This window comes from Antedon bifida, chromosome 6, assembly GCF_963402885.1.
Source record: "Antedon bifida chromosome 6, ecAntBifi1.1, whole genome shotgun sequence".
NCBI classification, from domain to species: Eukaryota; Metazoa; Echinodermata; class Crinoidea; order Comatulida; family Antedonidae; genus Antedon; species Antedon bifida.
In genome coordinates this window covers 17,868,986-17,893,618 of record NC_136231.1, presented here as the reverse complement: position 1 = coordinate 17,893,618, position 24,633 = coordinate 17,868,986, and the positions used below count along the sequence as shown (strand labels likewise).

The 24,633-nt window shown below is 32.9% G+C and overlaps 4 protein-coding genes across 8 annotated transcripts; 2 read left to right on the top strand and 2 right to left on the bottom strand.

Annotated features, from left to right (window-relative positions):
- Positions 1 to 845: 845 nt before the first annotated feature.
- On the top strand, positions 846 to 4,047 carry LOC144844783 (zinc finger protein AEBP2-like). Its single transcript, XM_078701846.1, has 4 exons — positions 846 to 916; positions 1,345 to 1,979; positions 2,091 to 2,158; positions 2,408 to 4,047. The coding sequence occupies exons 2-4, from the start codon at positions 1,365 to 1,367 to the stop codon at positions 2,556 to 2,558; spliced, it is 834 nt and encodes a 277-aa protein (XP_078557972.1). The 5' UTR covers positions 846 to 916; positions 1,345 to 1,364; the 3' UTR covers positions 2,559 to 4,047.
- On the bottom strand, positions 3,947 to 9,357 carry LOC144844782 (metalloendopeptidase OMA1, mitochondrial-like). 2 transcript variants are annotated; one of them, XM_078701845.1, is made up of 9 exons: positions 9,321 to 9,357; positions 8,590 to 8,885; positions 7,974 to 8,202; positions 7,143 to 7,319; positions 6,623 to 6,730; positions 5,884 to 6,012; positions 5,433 to 5,507; positions 5,185 to 5,331; positions 3,947 to 4,747 (listed from the first exon to the last, which is right to left on the bottom strand). In XM_078701845.1, exons 2-9 carry the CDS (start codon positions 8,883 to 8,885, stop codon positions 4,589 to 4,591), a joined length of 1,320 nt encoding a protein of 439 aa, XP_078557971.1. In that variant the 5' UTR covers positions 9,321 to 9,357; the 3' UTR covers positions 3,947 to 4,588. The 2 variants fall into 2 exon arrangements, with proteins under 2 accessions (XP_078557971.1, XP_078557970.1); XM_078701844.1 differs by lacking the exon at positions 9,321 to 9,357 and adding an exon at positions 9,187 to 9,275.
- A 102-nt stretch (positions 9,358 to 9,459) lies between these two features.
- Positions 9,460 to 17,676, top strand: LOC144844449 (DNA methyltransferase 1-associated protein 1-like). 4 transcript variants are annotated; one of them, XM_078701371.1, is made up of 12 exons: positions 9,460 to 9,601; positions 12,309 to 12,478; positions 12,724 to 12,812; positions 12,904 to 13,024; positions 13,588 to 13,662; positions 14,239 to 14,397; positions 14,547 to 14,717; positions 14,993 to 15,205; positions 15,564 to 15,632; positions 15,938 to 16,062; positions 16,574 to 16,826; positions 17,221 to 17,676. In XM_078701371.1, the coding sequence occupies exons 2-12, from the start codon at positions 12,371 to 12,373 to the stop codon at positions 17,275 to 17,277; spliced, it is 1,440 nt and encodes a 479-aa protein (XP_078557497.1). In that variant the 5' UTR covers positions 9,460 to 9,601; positions 12,309 to 12,370; the 3' UTR covers positions 17,278 to 17,676. The 4 variants fall into 4 exon arrangements, with proteins under 4 accessions (XP_078557497.1, XP_078557498.1, XP_078557499.1 ...); XM_078701372.1 differs by having other exon boundaries at positions 9,469 to 9,601; positions 12,317 to 12,478; XM_078701373.1 differs by having other exon boundaries at positions 9,470 to 9,601; positions 12,351 to 12,478.
- Positions 17,677 to 18,054: 378 nt separating this feature from the next.
- Positions 18,055 to 24,579, bottom strand: LOC144844637 (ciliary microtubule-associated protein 2-like). Its single transcript, XM_078701641.1, has 10 exons — positions 24,388 to 24,579; positions 23,868 to 23,955; positions 23,362 to 23,532; positions 22,383 to 22,505; positions 21,755 to 21,892; positions 21,371 to 21,514; positions 20,917 to 21,084; positions 20,511 to 20,639; positions 19,970 to 20,094; positions 18,055 to 19,237 (listed from the first exon to the last, which is right to left on the bottom strand). Exons 1-10 carry the CDS (start codon positions 24,438 to 24,440, stop codon positions 19,123 to 19,125), a joined length of 1,254 nt encoding a protein of 417 aa, XP_078557767.1. The 5' UTR covers positions 24,441 to 24,579; the 3' UTR covers positions 18,055 to 19,122.
- Between the last annotated feature and the right edge of the window lie 54 nt (positions 24,580 to 24,633).

The window sequence follows — 24,633 nt, the reverse complement described above, 5'->3', positions numbered from 1 at the left end:
GAGTCAAATTTTATGTCATTATCTCAAATATGTTTTATTTTCGTTTCAGTTTTTATTTTTCATTGTTTTTGTATTGAATTTTGTAATTGGTATGGATGCACCATCTACGCATGTGTGCCACTGTTAAAAAAGTGTTGTTCCAAATAAATATTGTTATTATTATTATTATTATTATTATTATGAAATGTTCTATTTAATTATAAAGCAGGGCCTATCGTATTGGATAGGGATTATGATTGGATTCCTTTGTAGTTGATTAAAGCTTTTTAATCAATTAATTCATTCATCAAACAATCGACTTTTATTTCAGAACAAACTCCATGGCCTACTGATGTAATAGAATTTAGTTCGTCTTTGATGAATTATAGGTGATCATTTTTATAATTTTACTGACATTTAATTTTAAAAACATGCACAACGTAATACGATCGCAAAAAGTTGATGCCTGCCATCTTATGACCGATGCTTATAATAGTGCTGAGTTGTACCTAATGTCATATAGAATATAATATACACTGTATCTATACAGTGTGGCATAGGTGACATTACGAGCCACCACATCATCTTCTAATTTGTTGGTATTCATTCGTTCAAATAACGTCACATATCACTATGTCACTTTCGGAATGGACTCAAATTTGATAAATGTGATTTATACAAAAATTACGCCTTTTAAGTATCACGCGCAGAAAAAACGTGTTTTTGCGAAGTAATTTTTTTTGAAACACAGAAATGTAGTAGTGAGTTGCGTTGAAGGGGTGGCTTTACACCGTAAGTGTGAACAGGCTCTATCATCTCTATTCGTTTTCGCCATGTGGTCTGTTTAAGGTCAGAGGTCAAATCAACAGAATATTAAAAACTTGAGAAAAGCTAAAGAGAGGTTCGGTTGGGAAACTGAAATATCTTGTTTAAACTGGTCAGTTAGTCTATAAATATTTAGATTTTTACATTGTTATAGTTTACTTTTATTATAAGTGTTTGTTACATCTCATTTTCAAATTTATATACCCGTTTTAATTGACAATAAAACAAGTACATTTGTTAGGCCCAGCTTCTCGCCGCCTCGGGGTGGTGTAAACCGCGATGGCAGCGTGTGCAAGGTCGTCGGTATAGTGTGAGTGGTAAGCCTCCAGTTAGGCCTAGCAGATTATTTGGACCTGTTATGGCATATAAATAGAGTTGAGATGTTATTTAGGCCTATATAAAACCACTCAGCAATTACTGTACACTGAAATTTAATAATATAGGCCTAGAGATTAAGAAAGACAAAATATGCAAACCAGGCAAAAGTGATTTTTAAAAAAGTTAACTTATTTAATGTCAGTGATAAATATTTTTTTACAGATGATTAGAAGAACTGGACAATGATTAGTACATCCGATGTTAATGATGCCAGCAGTGTTTCATCACAAACGACCACAAATAGCAGTGGAACCAACACTCCAAATCTAGACAAGAAACCAGACTATATCTGTAAATGGGATCAGTGTGGAGAGATTGTAGAAACTAGTGCTGACCTTGCCGATCATCTTACAGAACAACATGCTCAGAAACAACTGACAGGGAAGAAAGAAAAGGGATACGTTTGTCTTTGGGATGATTGCAAAGTACGTAAGAAGCCCTCTAGCAGCAAAGAATGGTTACTAAGACACATTCTTCTTCACAGTGGAGATAAACCTTTTCGATGCGTCATCAGCGGATGTAGTTTGGCGTACAGCACGCGTGAAGGTCGGGCAAGACATGTTCAATCTCACTTTGCCGAGCAGAGTTCACCGAAGATGCCAAGAAACAAAGATGACAGTCCAGGAAAATACAGAAGAAAACGAACAAGATATAAACGCAGACTTTCTCAAGTTAAAAGAACCGATTTCTTTGACACTAGAATGATGGATGCACTGCAGCATCATCTGGTGACAGTCAACATGACAACACAATTGGACACTAAAGGACAGGGTCGTAGTATCATTTTCCAAGGAGTTGTAAGTTCAAATTCTAAACTAACTAAACCCTACAAATCCTATATGTCTCAACTCAAATTTGTGTTCTTCTATTCTTTTTCTTGTTTATGCTGATATGTTTTTATTTTGTAGGTGAAGTGTAAAAGAACTGAAGAGAATGGAAACGTTTCTATGTTGATTCATTGGAAACCTGAAGATATGTAAGTTAACACTACATCATTTAAAGATGGTGATATCAAAAGTCAGACCTTGAATATATTAACATCAATAATATTATTAGTAAGATGTATTATGCTACCAGTATGACACTGTGTGGTTCTGGTGGTTTTACCTGCAAATTATTATCATTACGGTAATTGGTAGTTGGACAACACTTTCCCTTTTATCTCCTATATAAAAGAAACGATTAACTTTGATAATATAACTCATCATGTTTCTACTTTGTCTAGCTTACCTGACACATGGGTATCAGAGAATCAGGCAACAGAACTTAGCTACAAAAGTATTCCAATACCTGAACTTCCAAAAGAGACGCTGAACCAAATCCACCCAAATCTAACACGGTATATCAGTAGACGAAGGAAAGCAAAAAGGAAATGAACAAAAAGAAAGAATACGGTATATGGTGGTATGACCCATTGTTAAAATCTTGACCGGTACCAGGAACTTTTTTACATAACAAACCTAAAGTCCTGATGAAGACACAGAGATTTACTTAGCTACAGTGTTGATTATCCTTAAGCTCTGTCTACACTATTCAAGATTCAATTTATTGTCAAATAATATAACATACATGATATTTGTTTTAGAAACATAGATACAATACAATTTAAAACACAATATAAAAACATAACACAAACTAGTTTGACAAAAAAAGTGTGATGTACACAAATATAGTAGTAATATTCCCAAATATGGTAGTGATATAAAATCATCATCACGGACACATCACATAAATAGTCACATACATAAATAGTGCACACAAGGCTTTAGAGATACTGTATACATGTCTAAATACTTTGTTTCATGGGGAAGTGACTGCGGGTGTGTCCCACAGGAGGGGTTCTACTGTAAATACAAAAGTTTAAAGAAGGCATATATTCAGTTAAAGATTAACTTTAAGAGACTAATTAACTTAATTCATTTCTAATGTAATTATTTTCTTTTATTGGTAATGTTAATACTTTTGTTTATTAGTTTGTAAATAAATTATTAACAATATTTTAAGATAAAATGCATTTTATCTATTATAACACTAATACTGTTAGAAATGATTGAATTTAAGTATCTGTAAGAAAATATTGACTTTGTTTATAGAATTATTCAAAACATACATTATTTGAATTTATAAGTATGTTTGTAAAGGTGCAATATTGTAGATATAGAATAAGTGATGTTAATATGGAACAGAAGTTAATGTTACGTTTTACTAAATACTAACAGATATAGATGGATATAGAATCTTAATTAGTTTGCAGCAAATATAAGAATTTTAATATGTCGTTTTCTTGATTAACTGGTTTTTTGATAAAATATTGTTTTTCTTAAATTGATTCATTCATTTTTTGGATTTAAGAAGTGAGTGGTTTTGAAATGATTATACTGTACAATGATTATAATGATTATTTTTATATATTAATTTTAAGTTGATGAAAACACTCAATATACAAGTAAGACTAGTTGCTGTTAGTAACTTTGAGATATAATACAGATAGGCTGAGAAGGGATATTTACATTAACTATTATTATTGAATAAATTATGTTTACGTTTTTGACTATGTAAATAATGTAAAGTCGATGCTATGAATTTAAAATCCTTAATATTCACTATAAAAATGGTATTGAACAATAGTATAGTAGACTGCAATGAATATCATTTTAATATTCTGTACACTCATTTCAGCGATAGGTATGGGCTCAATTGGTTGCAATTATTTTGAGAGCTCGTTGAAAGGACTGATATCAAAACTGTTAATTTTCTATTTTTGTATATTTTTATTCATAAAATACATATTGTACATCATTATGTAACATTAAAAAAATGATTGTAATTAATATTTACTACAGAGGCTTCTCATTGAGCTTATGACTAATAAAATATAATATTTGCACTTGTATAAAACCAATTCATCTGTGCATAGGTTTTAATGCTCTTTAACATTATAGTACTTCGAAATACTTCGATTTACACACCTAGCAGTAAAACACTTCAGAACTTTTAATTTAATCAGAATCTTTATCTGCAATGATCATAATTACTAAATCAAAATGTCTTAAATTCATATCTCAGAATATTAAGAGGTTGACAACACTTTGATAGTATCCATGATTTCGAATGGTACACATCAACGTCTCTACCTTGCCCATTTTAGAAGCTATTTTCTTAAGACTTGACCAAGCCTTTAATTCTGTTTACTTTGTTCACTTCAAAAGCAGAAATAAACATCTACATGATTATGTCATTCATATGATCATTAGCAAGTATATTTGAGATAGTGCACGGATTAACTATACTTTAAATATAAAGGTACGCTAATCGTAGAGATAGTGAGCAATATCTCTATGCGCTACTACAGTATAAGCAGGCAGGTATTGAACTATGCTTTATATCTGTATACACTATCACATCATCATAATTCAGCTGGATTGATTACAATTCCTGGTACAACCACCGTTCGTGGTTCTTTTTTGACAACTTCACTTTTCTGAGCTTTCATACTCTTTAGCACTAGCCTTGGATCTTCTTGTGGAAGTCTAGGACAGTTGCAGAACTCTCTTATTTTTATTGCCTGAAGTATAATATAATAAGCACAATTAATGTTTTTAAAAATAACATTATTTATTGTCAAAATACAGTAATAAGACTGGCTACAATTGAACATGGTAATATGCACTATTTGGCCTTGTATTCTTTAGGAACACATGTCAACCTAAAAATAGGTTTGATCCTCTTTTACTTTAGACACCCTAAGCTGCTCAATATTCAATTCACAATATTTAGAAGGAGAACTGCTACCTGATTATATAGAGAAAAATTACTGAACAAATGACAATGATGTGGGTATTAGATCTTAATAGAGAAAATAAAATAAGCAAAAAGCTAAATAAAAACGATAAAGTAAAACAGCCAAAAAAATTTGCAGTGCTAGCCCTTCATCATTGCTAGCCCTTCGTCTAATTACACAAAATCCTGATACTGTACTAAGCCAAATATTTAAAATCCTACCATTGGTATTAATTCTTCAAATTTCTTTGCTCTATTTTCATGAGTTGGATGCGTACTTAGCCATTCAACGTCCAACTCATCATTTTTCTCACTTGCATCCGCCATCATCTCCCAGAACACCTGACTTTCCCGAACATCAAAACAACTCTGAAAATTAATGTATGTTGTCAATTTTTGTTATCTTATTTTTAATGATGTACAGTATTATTACCGCTCACAGATTTGCAATGAGCAAAGTATGTACTTACAGTTGCAGCAAGCTGGAGGCCTACCTCATCAGCTTCTAATTCAAGGCCTCTACTATATGGCATTTGGATAAGCAACTAAAATTAAAAAAATATCTAAAATTAGTTAATAAGCTATCATATGAATAATGTTTTCTTTAATGTAATAAACATATGTTTCACAATCATACATTGTAGGTTACTATTTACCTAGTTCTTTACTGTGAGTTAAGCAAAATAGAGGGTGCCACAAAATCTTTCAATGTCCATGGAAAAAATAAACTTTAATTTAACTTTTGCTACCCAAAATGTTAATGTTTAAATTATTGTATTTGCTATATCTGAGTAACACATTGTCTTGCAGCAACGATTACTGTTAAAAGTCCAGAACCTTTGATGCTGCATAGAAGAAATAAAATAATATCTCAAATAAATAAAATAGATTAATTAAACTGAGCTATCAAATCATACTTACTTCAGAAACTTTATTCTTAAACCAACTCGCTATGATAGCCAATCCATCATTTGGTAAAAATGCCCAAAGCCCTGCCAAAACCACTATCATCAACCAATCAAAGAACTCCAAGAAACTGATTTGTTCAGCCTGTTGTGAAGAAAACAAACCAAATAATTACTGATCAGCTAGTTACTCTCAACATATGGAGAGAAAAACCAGTCTGATAATTACAACAGAAATCAAATTTAACCCTACTATATATTCTATATAGGGATGTTACGATTTGCGATGACCTAATATATAGAATCTAGAACCAAACTGTATTGAGGAATATTTGCTCTATTCACAATATGGATATGCCGTATACCTCACATTCTTGTCAGCTACTGTACAGTATATTTAAACTACAGTATATGTAATGAAGTGGAATTGTTTTTAATAACTTAAGTTGTCTTATTTATTATTATTTTTGCTAACTTAAATAGTATTGTTTTTGTTAAGATGTACAGTATTGTTCCCTTGAAAAAATAATTGTTTTAATTTAAAATTTGTTTTGTTGAATATGGCATTTTAATATCACAAAATAGTTTGACCAAAAATTGGGTCGAAAACAATTGAAAACTGAAAAAACTGTAATTTGAAGAGGAAAAAAATAGTTCAATTGTCTATCAGACAATGGAATTTTGGTTGTGGACAATATATCTCTAAGTTGTATTGATTGTGGTAATGAGACGTATCCAGGGTAAAGAACACCTACCGCATGATTTAAGACCACATGAGCAAGTTCATGTGCTAAAATGATTCCTAATTGCTGCTCATTTTTAACAGCATGGAACATACCAGTGAAGACAAAGATCTGACCATTCTGTGAAACCAAACAATGACATTATCAAAATCTGTATCAAAAATGATTTATAGTTAGTCAGAAACAATTGAGAAGTAGTTTGCAAAGAAACAAATCTATCAAAACAAATGATAGATGGGACGAGTTTGTATTTTGTACAGCAATCTTGATTAAGAAGCCAGAAAGAAAAAAGAATTTAACAAACAAAGCATCTCAAACAGACTAGCTGTAATGCTCTGTCTAAACTATCAAACTTTGTGACAACAAATTGTGATGTGCCCAAATATGGTAGTGATATGCCCAAATATGGTAGTGATATGACATCATCATGTGTATATATGGGCTCATCACATTTTTTTGTCACAAAGTTTGATAGTGTAGACAAGGCTTAAGCACTGAACACAAAATAAAAAGTGACAAATCTGAGTATTACCGGCAGAACAAATGCGTTTTTCTGTTGAGGGTCATTTACAATATGAACGATCCATGTTTTGTTCTTAATCTCTGGAATGTGTTGGTTGTGTTTTATTAACTGTGAAGCAACATCCTCAACTATACGATACAAGTCATTTTCTGAGTCAACAAACTTCATATCAAACTGCATGCATTGCTGAAAAGAAGAGTTGCCAGGTTATCAATGAAATAGGCCTTCACTTCGTTAAGCTCTGTCTACACTATCAAACTTTATGTGACAAAAAAATGTGATATGCCCATATACGGACATGATGATGTCATATCACTACCATATTTGGCCATATCACTACCATATTTGGGCACACTTTGTTGTCAAACTAGATATTGTAGACAGAGCTTTAGATAAAAGATTATGAACAGTTTATTCCATTGATTCAGTTAAAAAAAAAAATTGAAACACACAAAGATGATAATCTGCAGGACTGAATAATGCATGAATCGAATCTGAATCTGAATGATGGTATACAAATAATGAATGTTTATGAGTTGAATGGTAAGAATATTTTATGAGTGAATGATTAACTGTTCTATCTAACAAGGTATAGCTGAATTAAAATAGAGCAGTCAATCAGTCTGGCCTTGACCAATACCAAGAAGTGACCAAGAAGAAGTGCTTGGTTAAAATGATGGATAAGTTGGAGACAGTGTTGGGGTTTTCAACTATGTAGATTGTTTTACTGTATGTATCAGTGAAGGAGCCAATGAAGACATAGGAAAATAGAATTTAATCAATACATGTAAATGTATGGTTCCAACGTGTACAAACAAACATTTAATAATGTTCACAAACCTTCTCATATTCCACAGCGGCAATCTTTGCTAACTGACTCTCTGAGAAAAAGATGACACGTCTACGGTTTGTAATTGGAGTTGTCTGAAGATGGGATACGTAGAACACGCCAACTACAAAACATGTACCACCAATAAATGCTAATATACGGTACTTGTTCTTCTGTAAGACTTCCATGAAGTATTTCCTTTTTTCTTTTGGTAGCCCCTTCCACCACTGACGAAATACCCTTTAAAGAAAAAGTTACACTCTTATATACTGGGCCTAGTACAGTACTAAATAAAGGTTCTAAATCAAGTGGCCAAGTGGTTTTGGCAGGGGAACTGCAAACCATCATAAAATTGAATTTTCAAGGCTCTCCTTGACCATACTGGAACTTAGTCTTCTTGGACTCAGGACTTAAAACTGGAGGACTGATGAATGACGTAGGCAACAGAAAGGTTGTTACTATAATGCACATTCAAAATACACAACAATTCCATGGTAACAATAACATGTGAAAAAAGTCTCCCAACTGAGTTTTCTTCTCGGTGGACCTGTGGTAATAATACGTCTTATTGATTTTCCATATAAATGAATTTTATTACACATATAAACTTTCAAAAAATGGCCTTACCTTCCCGAGATAATTGCAACACCTTTAGTGATTGGTTTTAGTAGCAAGGCCAACAGAGGGCCAGCTTTCTTTGGTTGTGATGTATGAAAGTTGCATGACTTTGTGACAGCAACACGAATTGAAGAACGTACATAAGGCTTATATAATTGTCTGTATTGCCCACATTTGCTTTTGTGTGCAATGCTGTTGAAATTGCGAATTATGTTATTGCAAGCAGAATTTGATTGATACTGCAACTTGATAGGCGATAAATTGCATCGTAATCTAGAACACGTTCTAGCAACTAAGTTAAACATCTGCAAATGAAAAAAATATAAATTGAATTAATAAATTGTATTTTTCATTAAAAATTGTAACAGACCGGCATGTGTTACTCCCTAGGCCTAATTTAAATTATTAGTATAAAAATCTCTATTCAAAATTTATCAAATTGTACAAAAGCATTTTTCTTAAATTAGTGCTTCTTTGCTAAATTTTTAAAGGCCGAAACGACCACCATTCAAGACTTGACCTACTCAAAAGAACTAATCCCTACGAGTCACATTCTTTAGAGTAAAAGCTAGGCCTAGCCTCTAGGCCTAAAGTTAATATATATACCATAATTCCTATTAGGGTGGGATATCTTCCGATAGCTTAGTGCATCACACATTTGTGTTAAATGATATTTACAACACGTTGAAATGGTGATCTATTTTATACTAAAAACTAAACTTTTAAACTACAAATTTTACCCTTCTTTTTTATTTTGAACAGCGCCGCCAATCTTTAACTCATTTTGGTTTTGGCGTGTAGTGATATGGGACGCCTTCAGTGCATTATTGGCATGAGTTTGGAGCAAGATGAAATACTGCCCTCAACTTATAACTTGAGGCGGGGTACGACGGGGTACGGTGTGTACTCGATCGAATCTTGCATTTGGTGCCTAGAAAATTCGTGAATAATGCCTTTTGTTAACGTTTACGTATACATTTTAGGGGTTTAAATCAAACTTCAACTATTTCTATACTACTTTGTAAGCTTAATAAGTTTGCTAGTTCTTAGACTCTCGGTCTTCTCATGTCATTTTAGTTAGGCCTCGGTTTTACTATAATGTTGTAGGCCTAGGTAGGCCTAGGCCTAGACTAGGCTTGCAACAGACAGCAGAGGGCACTTTATAGTTAGTGTAGAAGGCGCTGTTGTAAGTACTTTCTATTCTAGGGAGGCTAGCCTGTACAGTGACAGTTAGCACTAGTGTGGGCCTAGCTAACAGTAGTAGCTTACTATTATTGTTAATTATTTATTGACTCAATTAGAATAGTTATAGGCCTAGTAGTAAAAAAAGGCTATATTTGAAGCATTTGCACAAAAAAAATGATTTGGGCAAGAGAAATTTGTTGCATAATTTGATACCTTTCTTTTTGTTGTGCAATATGTCTAGCTAGGAAAAAGAGAAAATAATAAGCAGAATGCGACTAAGCATGGTCACTAGAGATGCAACACAAGGGCGTAGACGCAAGCAAGTTGGGCGCTGTTTCCGTTTTGCACCTGTATTTATTTTTTCAGCTCCTTTCGACTCCAAACTTGTTAAAATGGACCTGAAATGGACTTTCGATTTTCAAGAAATTCACACATGTTATTTAAATGTATCAAATTAACACAAACCCATACAAATAAAAACAAAATGTATAGTATTTTGAGTAAAAACGAAATTTTAAGATACCATGGTAAATAGCGAAAATTACTCACGCCATTGCAATATTCTATTTCAACGGCCGTCGGAAGCCTCTATATTCACGACGTCACATATACACACGATGATATCGAGAGCGTGTATGCCGCCCGATAGTCGGTGAATGATCGACGGCCTGGAAAGATACGCGAAGCGTTGACACTAATACTAATTTATTCTAATGTTGTTGAAATATAGGTCCCTAAAATGTACTTCGTTTGTTCTAAAACCCGAATTTAGAAGGCCTACCTCCCAAACCTTTACTAGGCCTAGGCCCCCAATCCAGCGCGCGGAGTCGATCCACCACCCACATCATGCGGCGAGGCTCCGTTTCCAAGGACCAAAGCGATATCAACAACTTGCTGCGCTCATTGTCAAGCCAAAGTAAAATATGAATAAAATTCGTTTTCGAACTGCCTGATTCGTGACAAATAAATTATCATCTCATATTACTAATTTAATTCTGCTAAACTAAAAACTAAAGAAACTAACACATTTTAGCAGTATAAATTACGAACGATATACAAATACACGAACGGAAAATATGGATACGCATCATTGCGCACGGAGCTGTATCCCGGACAACGTTGCCAGGCCAACTTCGGTATTGCCAGAAAAAAACCGTTGATTTTAAGATTTTAAATCGTCATTTACTCGATGAATAACCGTTTATACGGTAATAATTTTATCTAAAAAAAATTCTAAATACGTTTCTGCAAATGCACAAGCATTTTTTAGAAAATACTCCATAGATTTCAAGAGTTATAGCCAAAAAACTGCAAATTGTCCATGGGAGGGATAGGAATATATTCGCAAAGTGACGTCACCCGCGAATTTTTTTGATTTTCAAATGGGGCTTTCCCCAAAAGGGCCAATTTATATTTTGTAACAATATACATTCTAGCAACACCTAGTAGCCCCCAAAACATCATTCTAAAATGAAAAAAATCGAAAATCCATTTCAGGTCCATTTTAAGTAACTTATCGTGAATACCACACCTTAGAATTGGGCCTCATAAGTACTTTTATGAAGGAGAATCATATAAAAAGTCCTTTAAATTGATGATTTTACAGACGTTTTTCTCACATACTGTTCGCGAATTTCGCATACTCGAATTTCAATATTTTTGTTTCTATGGACTGGAAAAAGAGCAACTATAATAGAGGGTTAAAAACTCAGTGGAATGCATCTACTTTTAATGCATCTATTGAAATACACGTTTAATTTCAATATATTTTGTCAATAAAAATGCTGTAACATGTTACTGCTGATAATGTGCTGTTTTCAAAGAATATCAACCCTAAATCAGCATCACTACCTAGCCTAGGCCTAAAGGATATTATTCAGATGATTGATGTATAAACCTACATGATGATGAATTTTTCGATGTTTATTCTTAAGATTTAACAAAACCGTTTACAGTATTAACAGTAACATTTCAGTTGTATTGACAAAATATATTGAAATTGAACGTAATTTTCACCAATAAATGCATTAAATATATGCATTCCACTGAGTTTTTAGCCCTCAATTATAGTTGCTCTTTTGCCAGTCCATAGAAATAAAAATATTGAAATTTGAGTATGCGAGATTCACGAACGGTGTATGAGAAACACACCTGTAAATTCGTCAATTTAAAGGATTTATGTGTTACCTTTTCTATGATTCTCCTTCGTAAAAATATTTTTTAGGCCTAATTCTAAGGTGTGGTATTCACGATAAAGTTACTTAACAAATTTGGAGTCAAAATAAAAGACAGGTGCGAAACGGAACTAGCGCCGCAAGTTGACCAATGACAAGTGACAGTTTGAATAATCCATTGCTTTTCCATTGACTTATTTTGCGTTGCGTCTCTAGTGGGAACTAAGCATTACATCATTAAGATGACTATGCTCATCACACAAATTTCAATATCTAAATGTACTAAATTTTGTCAGATGAACACACAATGCTAAATTTGTAAACTAAATTTAAAAATTTGACCCATAAGTTTATTTATTTTTATTTTAGATTGTCAGAAAATTTCAAGAAATAAACTGTTTCCTACTACAGATTGATAATACACAAACAAAATGACGTCAAGTGACGTAAAAGATATTTTGGATTTTGATGGAACTGGTATGATGGGGCAAACCTCTGAGGTTTCCATCAAAGACATCTTTGGATCAGATCAGAAAAAGGTAGGTTTATCCCTAAAATGGACAAACGCGCCTGCAGTAGAGAACCAGGATTACCAAGTAAACGTTACATTAGACGCACTTAGCTAAGTTCACATACACACAAGATTGACTTCCATGCAACAGTGGTACTGCCCTGTGCGTTTTTACCTTCAATGCAAAAGAAAAACAATTTTTGACTCATAAACATTGATTTGTCATAATTTAATGTGGCATAACTCATAATATATCATGTATTTTCTCTACAGAAAGTAAAGAAACAGTCTGAACCAGTTTTCAAACGTCCCGAGGGCATGCACAGAGAACTGTATGCATTGTTGTACTCGGATAATAAAAAGTAAGACAAGTTGATAAATGACAAACATTAAACTACAGCTTTACTGCTCCTTCTCTTTTTTGAAACATTTTTTTATGGGTTTTTTTTACAGTGATCCACCACCACTCATCCCAAGTGATACTAACACTGGTTATAAGCAAGTGAAGGCAAAGCTTGGTATAAAGAAAGTGAGATTTTGGAAGTTTATGCCGTTTACAAACCCAGCAAGAAAGGTAAGTACAATTTTGTTCATTCATGAATCATACTGCATAATTCAATATTATGAAAATATATGTAGTATAATGAGTAACTTTAAATCAGAAGGAACATTTATACAACATTACTCTGTAACTTTACTCACTTTATGTATATGTGGCTTTCTGGGTTTATCCTCTCTTGATTTCAATATTTTTTTTATTTAAAAATGTATTGTCCCCCTAAAAAAATTGTTGTTGAATATGCCATTTTCATATCACATAATAGTTATTCACTTTGACCAAAAACTGGTCTGAAAAAATGTAATTTAAAGCAAAAAATATCTAAATTGTCTGTCAGACAATGGTTTTTGGTTAACATTAGCCGTTTCTTTTGTCATTTTATAAGTGAAATAATTATTTTTGTTTGTTTTCTACAGAAGTGAATAACTTTATTAATTACTGAAAAATAGCCTATTCAAAATCTGATTTTATTAATCTTTATTTTTCATGTTTTTGTTTTTTACATCTTTAAAAGGAAAAAAGAAGAGAAATAAATTCATTGAAATAATGTATAATAATATAGAATATTTTTTCTGTAGGATGGCTTTGTATTTCATCATTGGAGAAGAGTTGCAGATGAAGGCAAAGATTACCAGTTTGCAAGATTCAATAAGGTTGCAATAATTTTAACAGTAGTTATGTGACGCCATAATATAGGTTTTACAACATAATATCACCAGCCATGATTTTAATGATTTACAACAAAGTACATGCCTTGTCTTTTAAGGCGAGCGAGTGCGATCACTCACCTAACACACTCCTAAACTGCCCTTGAGTAGTGCACTTAATTTTACACACCAAATTCAAACAGTGGAGTGCAATTTATAGCACACCTATAATTGTCAAAAGACAAGGCCTGAGTGATGCAGTTAATACTGTAGCTATAAAACTAATACTATAAAATATATTATATATTTTATAGTATTAGTTTTATACACTTTGTTTTCAATTCTTAAAATCATTATATAGTATAAATGACAAGACTGAATTTGACTACCCACATTTGTGTAACTGTTATACTGTACCTGTGTACTATTTTCTTGATGCTTTTTATAAAGACGTAATTTTACTAGCCACATTTTTGTAATTGTTATACTGTACCTGTGTACTATTTTCTTGATGCTTTTTATAAAGACTTTACTAGCCACATTTTTGTAATTGTTTGTGTACTATTTTCTAATGCTTTTTAGCAAGTACAGGTGCCAATGTATTCAGATCAAGAGTATCACCTGCATTTACACGATGAGAAATGGACCAAACAGGCAACTGATCATCTCTTTGATCTCTGTGGGCGATTTGATTTCCGTTGGTTTGTTATTCACGACCGCTTTGATTCTCACACACATAGTGTAAGTATAATAAACATTATAGAGGCTGAAGAAAATACCAGTGTGCAAGAAATTGAATTAATTAAAAAGCACCATATATGACATGATGTACGATAATAAAATGTACATTGTGTTGATTTGACTAGTTATATCATTATTGGTTTTTTTAGAAACGAAGTATTGAAGACATGAAAGAACGTTACTATAATATCGTCAACAAACTTGCGAAAGTACGTGCTGACCCAAGCCTTAGCAGTCGTGCACCACTTGTCTTTGATGCAGAACATGAACGCAAACGTAAAAGTCAGCTCATCAAATTATTTGAAAGAACACCAGAACAGGTATAACTTTTCAGTTTATGTAAAATGTTTTGATTGAAGTTTCAAATAGGCGTGCATTTTTTCCGAAAATCTCCTTTTCTTCATTTTCTTGGAGGTTACTTTGTTTGTTTATGATTTTCTTTATATTTATTCTATATCATACACATGAAGTAAAAACAGTTTTGTGTTACAACCCTGCCACTACCATCTGACCCTTGACCTTGGTATTTAAAGGCAAGCATGTAACCACCAAAGCATAGCACCACTACGTTTATGTTGATTTAAAAAAAAATAAGGTTGAGGAAGAAGAACAGTTAATTCAAGAACTTAAAAAGATTGAGTTAAGGAAGAAGGAACGTGAAAAGAAAGCGCAAGATTTACAGAAGTTGATAACAGCGGCGGACCACAGCTCTGATGCCAGACGAGTTGAGAAAGCTTTTAAAAAGAAGAAGATGCACACTATGCCAAGTAGTAAAAGATCTAAAGATCATGAAGGCGGTTCAACAAAGGTTGGATATTTAGTATTTATTTGTTTAAATTTTAAAACATTAATGTATTTACTTCCCAGCTGTATATCAGTTTCAGTGTCAAATTTATAAGCCTTTATAAAAACAATTTCTTTATTGTCAAAAAATGACTACATTGCTCATTGTCATTCTGACACAGAAAATAGAAAAATTAACCCAGTTATTTTAAAATTTAATCTCTATCTTGGGTGGGATATTGTTAACGGTCATTTAGTTGTTTTTACGGTCCAGAATATTTAGCACACTTTCAACGATAGGCAATCATTTACATCAACATTCTTGTGAAGAATAAAATGAAGTTTAATCTGATTTAACATTTGTTTTTTTTTTTACAAATTAGATTCCTGAATCAACTGGCATTAAATTTCCAGATTTCAAGCAATCTGGTGTATCATTACGAAGTCAGAGGGTAATTCATTTTTATTATCTGTAATAATTATTTCAACTCAAAAATGACAAAAAGGCTATTATTTGAATGTTTGAAATTTATTTATTATTTATTAGAAATTCGACATAATAGCAATACAAATACATCAATATTCATAGAGAAAAAAGAGGTACATAGACAATGGAACAATAATGATAATAATAACCAGGTTAATGGTTCTCAGAGAGAATAATGGGCTAATAGCCCGACACAAAAGTGAATTCTCTCTTAAGTTGTTTACATTATTTATATTGTTGTGAAATTACTTATTACTTACTACATTATAGATGAAGCTGCCATCATCTGTGGGTCAAAAGAAGACAAAATATATTGAGGTTTCTTTAGATGAATTAGGAGTTCCAGTTTATCCGATGCCAACAGACGATATATCTGTACAGTATAATGAGCTCAGGTATGAAATTGATAGGCTTCAAAATGTTTTATACTATTACATTATGCGGTGTGATTCAAAAAACAAAATTAAGTTGAGAACATTTCTACATTTGATTGTTTTCTGGAGTAATGCTATTCCAGTAAGGTTGAGGAGAATATAAAGTGGGCACAGAGTGGCTAAAAGTGGTTGGTCTTCACAAGACCATTCTGGCAGAGTCTTACAAAGTCAAACCGGGCTTATTAGCTCACACTGGACAAAGAAAGTACAGTTAACCAAAACAATGGCATTACTGTAGCTGTCAAAGTAGATGATGGCCATCGAATCACATTGTGTACCACAAACATTTTCACCATTGAATCCTTAAACATTGTTTTTTTTTTATATTATGTACAATATAAGTTATAGGATGGTCATGATAAAACATATTGCTTTGGAGACTTTAGGTAAGTTTATGGTGCCCCTGTATGCTCAACTCTTAATATCAACTTATGTTATCCATAATCCGCAATTATTTTCCCCCTATTCACAGGTCTGATGTTGTACTACTGTACGAGCTGAAACTGGCCAAGGCAAATCAAGACTTTGAATTGCAGACCCTTAGACACAGACTGGAAGCATGCAGTCAGGGTAAGGACCTAGGCCCTGAGCTAACAGCACTAATACAAAGTACAAGTCTAACTACAAATCTAGCTGAAACAACTGGAGGTGATCCACTTGCTTCCGGAAAGAAAATATCAGAAATGATTGATGTGGATGTTGTATCAACTACACCATCAACCCCGGTGAGTACCAATTGTGTATTTATATTTGTCCTACCTGTTTCAGTATCCCATACTTTCATATACCTATCATATCCAGCGCTGATGAGCTTATCAATGCTGTTATTAAAGCATGCATCACGGACTGCTTGCTTATGACCAATGTATGTCTGAACAACACGCCGCTTGTTGTATACCTCCCACAACGTTTAATTTGTTTAGTAGTGCTTAATTTAGGTGTAGCCTGGTGTACAGTGTCTACTGACAACCATTCTGGGCCAGCAAACTCCCCTCTCCCAGCAAACTCCCCTCTCCCAATTGGCGTGTTCTATCATTCTCTATCGACATCCTATATAAATGTGTTTGTATTTACTGAATAAAATTGGTTTTAATTTGTTTAAACCGGTTTATGTTTCAGAGAAAAAGAAGAGCTGCTATTGAGCAATTAAACATGATTAAGAAGCTTAAAAGGTGAAAGAAGGAAGGCAACCGTTATTATTTACAATGAGAAGAACATGTTGTTTTATAAATCAACTATTTATTACCACTGAAACCCAGTATTTGGATGCAGCAATGAGAAAGGCTTCTTGGAAAGGCTATTCATCACTAGTGTACCAGTGTTCCTGATTTTTCTGCAGGTCTAGACATAGAGGATTCCAATACTTAAGACATTCCTGACCGAATTTAGGCAGAAATTGAAACCATCATTGTCATAATAAAATAAACATGTCTGCTTAACAAGGATCTTGTCATTGCGTTTGGAAAGATGGATGGGTTAAATTCTTAGTTTGATGAAATTTGTTGCAGCCATAAACGTACACTACAGTATATACAGTAGTTAACTTATCTTTTTGTAATAAAAGAACTAAAACAAGCTCAGTTGCTAGCTTTTGCTTATAGTGTCTTATGAACTATAACATACATCACATGTATTATCTTTCAACATACTCTCTACTTGTGGTACAAACCTTTACAATATAGATGGAACATTACATACATACATTCAGATAGATCCGTGTTCTGTCAAGAATTCTTACAGCCAATCAACTTGCTTATCCCAATACCAACCACAGGCGAGCTCGACTTTAGTGTAATCAGATTGTAAGTAAGGTACCTTCCCAAATTACTTCACTACAAACATTGGAATAGTATTCATGTCACCAAGATTCAACATTAGTTTTTGTTCGTAACTATTCAGAATGTACACGCTGAGAACCATTTTACATTATCTCAATAATTACAACAAAACAAATTAAATATGCAATATGCAGATTTTATCTGCATAGATTTATTACACTTTCACCCTGATAATTGATCTATATAATATTTTGAATTAACCCATAACTATGTACATGCAACCCATCCCAAAATCTTAACATAACATTGTCTATCTAGGTTTACCACCATTACTCATTTTTTCTGTTAACAATATTTCGGCGGTTAAGCATTGTACTGTATATATTGGTGGGAAAATTTACATAATATAATTTGTCCTGTTTTTCCTCACCCATCCACCTGATTCCTCTAAAAATTAAATTGTGAATTCACTACTATTTGCATAACTGCCTGGAAGGAAGAACATTTTGTGTGGAGACAATACAAGGTCATTATGCATCACTCTTAAAAGTATATTTAAACAAAGGTTTGTAACCCCTAACCCCAGTAGAACCCCTATTAAGGGGACACATTCAGGACCAACAAAGTGTCCCCTGAACAGGGGCTGGCTCTGTGTTAAACATTCATGTTTCTCTAGTGTCCTTATAATAGGGGTGTCCCCTCAATGGGGGTGTCCCAAAGGAGGGGTCTACAATTGTTTTGCGTAGCATAGCCCACAATGGATATGTATACAGTTTATTAGCTAATGTCAATTATAATACACACACCTAGTAAATGTATTGCACCATTCTTGTTTTGCAAAATTACATTTTTTTTAAACTATAAAAACAGTCATTTTATATTACTTCTTATCATGAAGTTGGAATAATGACTTCTGTTTTTAACATCTAATCAACAAAACTGAGTATAGAAAACATTTGGATCTGGTTTACAATATCTAACCCATGATAAGGTAGCCTGGAAGAGCTAGACTGGAATTAGAAAGTAATTACTATAGTATACAGTACATACTTAATGTCCTATATACTGTAGTATGTAACACTATACATTACGTCTACAGTAAAAGAGAAATAAACTACTTTATAGAATATAAAACATTGCTGATATACTTGGAATAATACTGTAGTTGGCTGAACTACATTTTTTTAATGCCAAAAAAGTTTTTCTTAGGTAATATTTTCATACTTTATCATAAAAATGTATTTCAAGTTTGCTGTGCATATATTATCTTTCTTGCTTGGATGTAGTCTTGAGCTGTCTGTGGTTTTGTCAAATGAAGTCGATCTTCTGGGCGCACATTTTTTGGTTGAATACGCTCCCTGAAAATAGAAAGATAACATTTACTTTTAGTGACGGCACTTACAACCAAGCCAATACTGTACGACAACACAAATGTATTCTTTAATTCAGATGGCGTCTGAGTTGCATCTTCTTTGACGCATAGGCCCCACTTGGTGAAGTTTATGCTCTCATATACTTTATGCTAAGCTTGTACAGCATTAGAATACTTAAAACTTATTGGGTGTGGGTATATATAACATAGACGCATATGCCTCTTGTGACCTACAATCAGTTATGCTTGGAAGCCCAGAATGGTATACCGTAAATCTAATTGTAACGCTGGGTTATTATTCTTTTTAGGGTGGGTTACTATTAGAAGGGGGTTACTATTAGAGTAGTGGGTTACTATTACTAATCTTAAATTAGGCATCTGAAAATAGTAACCCACCCCCAACTTTTTCGGTCAGCAACTCATAGCAAAATAATAAAACAGTACGAATAAACAAATTTGGTTGAACTCTAACTTTTTTATAAACTTAAAAACACTCAATCCTCCCCCACTCCCGAGATCAACATGCATTATCTCCTATTTTCAAAATATGGCTGCATCATAAGTTTTTGTGACTCTAATACTAATAGTAACCATGGGTTATTATTATAGATTGACTTGGGTGGGTTACTATTAGAATGGGGGTAACTATTAGAATGGGGGGATACTATTAAATTGTGGGTTACTATTAGAAGATTTACGGTAAAAGTACAATACTTACAGCATCATATTGTCACGTTTTGTGCTCTTTCTTCCAACCTTTGAGTTGAAGACACTACAATGTCCATTTCGATGTTGAGCTTCTACCCACCTCTGCATATCATATCTACCTGCTCCAACAGGATTCTATGAAATTAACAAACAAAATTGCATAAATACCAGAAGATCCACTGAATATAGAGTACATAGAAATGTTATGCTCCAGCTTTTTATTTGGAGTTACACTACACAGAAAAACTGTATCCTGGTAAAATATTTATTTGGAAAAATTCTATCATTGATTGTGAATACTGTATAACAAATTCACTTTTATGGATAATGCACTTATGAATTTATGAAATTGTGGTCTACGACTTGGCATAATAATCTTATTTACATGTATGGCAAAAGCTGATGGTTAAATATCTCAGACTTTTGCAGAGTAAATTGTTTTGCATAGAAATATTATAAATATATATAATAAATCTAATTATCTATGTATCAATGAATTCTTAATACTTAATAATAAAAAAAAGAATCAATATATTTCAACTTCTACTTACATTTTGACCTGTGAAGAACTTCCTTGACCTCTTGTCAAATCGCTCTGCAGATGAAATAAACGGTGGCGAGTCTTTGGCCTGTGGTCGAGAAAGTTCCCTCGCAGTATATGACCCAGGTCCAGGGTCAGTCTGAAAATAAAAACAAAATAGAAATTATTGAGGAAAAATAATATAGTAGAAAATTCTAATTAGCAATAAATCTTACAGATTTGTATTAATTTAATAAACACAAACTCATCAATCATATTTTATTATTACATTGTCATAATCTTAAGAGTTTTATATTTGATGTCATAATTTGTACTTTATATTGTAAGCTGATGTAATCCATCTCCTTTTGTTAATTGCCGCATGAGGGATGAATAAAGACATATACTGATAAATTATTACATTTTTATAAACTTACATTTGACCTAGGCCACTGGGGTAGACTTGAACAATACATCCTCTCTGAGGGTCTTGTTGGGTACTGACTCACTTTACCAAATCTTCCATGTTTGATGTGATGCTCATCATTCCATTTGTCTGCAAAAGATTTAAGGTCGTATTGACCTGGACCAAGATTTGCCATTCCCTATCAGAAAAAAATGTATCTATTACACCATTGTTGACATTTAGAGTCTCTTACAGGGCAGAAATTGCATACCTACACCACCTAAATAGTGTTTACAAATACAAATACATTTATTCATCAAATCACAATAAAAATAATAGTATGTACAATGATTTAAGAAAATAATGAAATGATGAAATTGGGTCTCAGGAAACCAGGAGGTTTGTATGATAGAGACCGCAGATTACTTTAAAAAATAATTATTTAAAAATTGGTTTACAAAAATAATAGTTCATGTTTAACTTACCGGTACAGCTAGATGCCCTGTTTTGATTGGTTTATTGCGATCTCCCGTGAAAAGGTCGTATGGTCCTCGTATACTTGTTACTTTGCCTGTCAGTTTTTCTGTGAAACTTTTAGTACTGTAAGTACCTGGTCCTAATTCACAACCCTAAAGAAAAGAAATGAATTTAAAATTTAAGTTACTGATTGATCAACATGCAACAAGATCTGTTTCCCAGTGATGACATCACTATCACTACTTTGATCATCATAGTTAATAATCATTTTTGTTGTTATCTTCATTAATCTTTATTATCACAATTCCTGCACTCTAATCTTTTCAGCTAACTTTATGCCATTTTGGATGAATAACTATAAAAATGCATCAAATTCAGCATGATTTTCTTACCACAGACGGCAAATGCCTTGGCGTTGAAGACCCCGCATCTAACATCCCAACTGTACTTGTGGATTGCTTTGCCTTTCTTTCTAATGCTGAATGTGGAATACCGCCTTCGCCGTATGTTCCTGGCCCTGGAACTTCACTCTGAAAATAAATAAATAAATTGGTTAAGTGTGTGCGCAAAAACCATGGTAAGGTGGAACAGAAGTAAGGCTACATTCACACGAGCCTGGAATGACACAGTGGCTGGATATAATATGAAAAATCTGTGTAGTTAATTAGAGTAGAATAGAACTGTTTCTTACTAAAGAACCAGTCATACTAAAGAACTGTTCACACTAGAGAACTGTTCACACTAAAGAACTGTTCACACTAAAGAACTGTTCACACTAAAGAACTGTTCGCACTAAAGCTAAAGAACTGTTCACACTAAACAGTACATACTAAAGAATTGTTCACACTAAAGAACTGTTCACACAAGAACATATTCACACTAACTCACTGGACCGAATGCATGTACAATAGCCGAGATTTAATTTAAAGGTATATATATATATCAACATTGTATGTATTTATTATTATTGTTTGTACAATGTTAATGTTAGTATGTATTTATTCTTATCAACATCCATACCGTTCCTGTGTATCGAAATCGTTGTTCCTTTGTGCTACAAACTCCACTAACGCTTACTGGTTTCTCAGAAATCACTTCAACAAAATCTTTTATGTTGTAAGAACCTGGCCCAAGATTACGCTCCTGTTATGATAGGAAATAGGAAAAATATAAGTTGGACATAATTATAAAAATGTATGTTTATATAGTTGATATTAATACATACAGTACTTTGAACAAACACAGTCTTTCTGAATTTTAAATTTAAACAATTTTGTTGGCTCCTAATTGTGATTAATTGTGACCAAATATCGTCCTCATGCTGGAAACTGAAGACCCTCAGCAGTCAGCAGTCAGTACCTATCGGCACACCCCTCCAGGAGATGATCCCCCACTCTTTTCGGAAAGTGTACCAACGTTGTTTAATGTCTCCTGTATGTATACATAAGCAGAAACCCCCAATACATTATAATATCTGTTATAACAATATACAGTTCAATATTGTAGATTAATAAACTGTATAGCACAAAATCAAAATTGTGAATTATATTGATTTTTTTTATGAAAAAAGCACTGCACTTTGATCAGTTCTGATAAATATTAACCTTAAGTGAATGAGGTATAGCTATAGATAATACTTTATACAAACACCAATCTTGAAATCTATATAGCAACCTTGCTATGAGATTCTACGTGCACAGGCCTTGATTAATAATGAAGCTTAAGCAAACTAGTTTGACAAAAAAGTGTGGTGTGCCCAAAAATGGTAGTGATAATGCTTAAATATGGTAGTGATATGACATCATCATGTCCATATATGGGCACATCACACATTTTTTTGTCACATAACGTTTGAGGGTGTAGACAGAGCTTAAGACCATATAGATAAAAAGTTTATCAAAAACATAATGTATTTCTCCTGACCTCCGTTACTATTTTGTATTGTGTTAATGGCTAGATTCTAGTTTTGTCAAAAGTTAATTTATGCCTGAAAACCTACAATTTTCCTTTTCTTTTCCCATTGTTCCTTGTGGAGTAAATGTGGAAGTGCAGCCATGCGTGATACCTCGTAAGCCCTTGCCCATCCTGGTCCAGAAGCCCGCCAGTCAACAGCATTCTTACTGAACCCACCCACCTCTGTTTTGTATACTCCGGGGCCTAGCTTTCGTCTCTGAAAATAGAAAGAATTAGTTATTAACTTAAATTTGAAATTTATACAATCATGATGAATTTAGTTAAGTTCCAGTAAGACATTATTTTTATTCAAATTAAATGCTATGAGAAATTACACTTATTTAAATGAGATACTTATTCTAATAAGACACTTATTATTCAAATAAGACACTTATTATTCAAATATGATACTATTCAAATAAGACACTTATTTAAATGGTATTATTGAAATAAGACACAGTGACATTTTCCATGCAATTATAAAAACCGATAAAGCAATTTAAACTCAAGGAAATATTAATTGTTATTTATTTGAATTAAAAATAATTGTACCAATGGGTCCATAGATTTTGAGCATGAATTGACTTGAGTGAAGGTACCAGGCATTTTACTCTGTGGGTGAATTCCAGCAACATCAAACCTAAAAATAAATAAGTACATTAACAATATTATAATATATGCAGTCAAACTATTTTTCTCTATTATTATATTTTTCTATATTGTAAAATTTGTACCAATAATAAAATGAATAAAAGTAGGCATATCTATAATTCTATAAGTATAAATGATTTATTATAGACTAAACAAATCATTTATAAAATTATGTTCAATTTAAATAATAAATACATATTGAAAAATTATAATTCATCAGAATGTTTAGATGAATTTAACCAGATTAAATATCTAAATCATTTTCTACTAGGCCTAGGCACAGTTACCCTATGTAGACACACAGGGTTCGGTTGATCCACTAGAGTCCTAAGCCATGTTAAAATCATTCATTGAGGTACACAGTAGTCTAGTAGCTTCCACCTTTCACACATCTTAATCAACTTACACGTAAGCAACTTACCGTGATTTTTGTGTTCCAAATGGAGCACCCTGAAATCGTTTTTCAACCATCATCTTGATTATTAATTAATATTATATTTTAAAATTAAATAGTAAGTAAACGTGCACAGTAGCAATTAAACCATGCACCAATGAGTTTTTGGTGGGTAATATTCGCCGTGGAGAAATACAATCCTTGTCACAACACCACACTGCTGAGTACGTAAACACGAGATAAGCAGGTAGTTGAGAACGGTTGCTATGTACG

Excerpts from the sequence above, each read along its gene's own strand:
- LOC144844783 (XM_078701846.1), top strand. The coding sequence starts at position 1,365 with ATGATTAGTACATCCGATGTTAATGATGCCAGCAGTGTTTCATCACAA. Across the intron at positions 1,980-2,090 it reads GTATCATTTTCCAAGGAGTT|GTGAAGTGTAAAAGAACTGA; the intron begins GTAAGTTCAAAT and ends TTTATTTTGTAG. Across the intron at positions 2,159-2,407 it reads CATTGGAAACCTGAAGATAT|CTTACCTGACACATGGGTAT; the intron begins GTAAGTTAACAC and ends TACTTTGTCTAG.
- LOC144844782 (XM_078701844.1), bottom strand. Across the intron at positions 8,203-8,589 it reads GTTGCAATTATCTCGGGAAG|GGTATTTCGTCAGTGGTGGA; the intron begins GTAAGGCCATTT and ends TTTTCTTTAAAG. Across the intron at positions 5,332-5,432 it reads GCCTCCAGCTTGCTGCAACT|AGTTGTTTTGATGTTCGGGA; the intron begins GTAAGTACATAC and ends ATTAATTTTCAG.
- LOC144844449 (XM_078701371.1), top strand. The coding sequence starts at position 12,371 with ATGACGTCAAGTGACGTAAAAGATATTTTGGATTTTGATGGAACTGGT. Across the intron at positions 12,479-12,723 it reads TTGGATCAGATCAGAAAAAG|AAAGTAAAGAAACAGTCTGA; the intron begins GTAGGTTTATCC and ends TTTTCTCTACAG. Across the intron at positions 14,398-14,546 it reads TTGATTCTCACACACATAGT|AAACGAAGTATTGAAGACAT; the intron begins GTAAGTATAATA and ends TGGTTTTTTTAG.
- LOC144844637 (XM_078701641.1), bottom strand. The coding sequence starts at position 24,440 with ATGATGGTTGAAAAACGATTTCAGGGTGCTCCATTTGGAACACAAAAA. Across the intron at positions 23,956-24,387 it reads TTTGGAACACAAAAATCACG|GTTTGATGTTGCTGGAATTC; the intron begins GTAAGTTGCTTA and ends ATTTATTTTTAG. Across the intron at positions 21,085-21,370 it reads CAGGGCATCTAGCTGTACCG|GGAATGGCAAATCTTGGTCC; the intron begins GTAAGTTAAACA and ends TTTTTCTGATAG.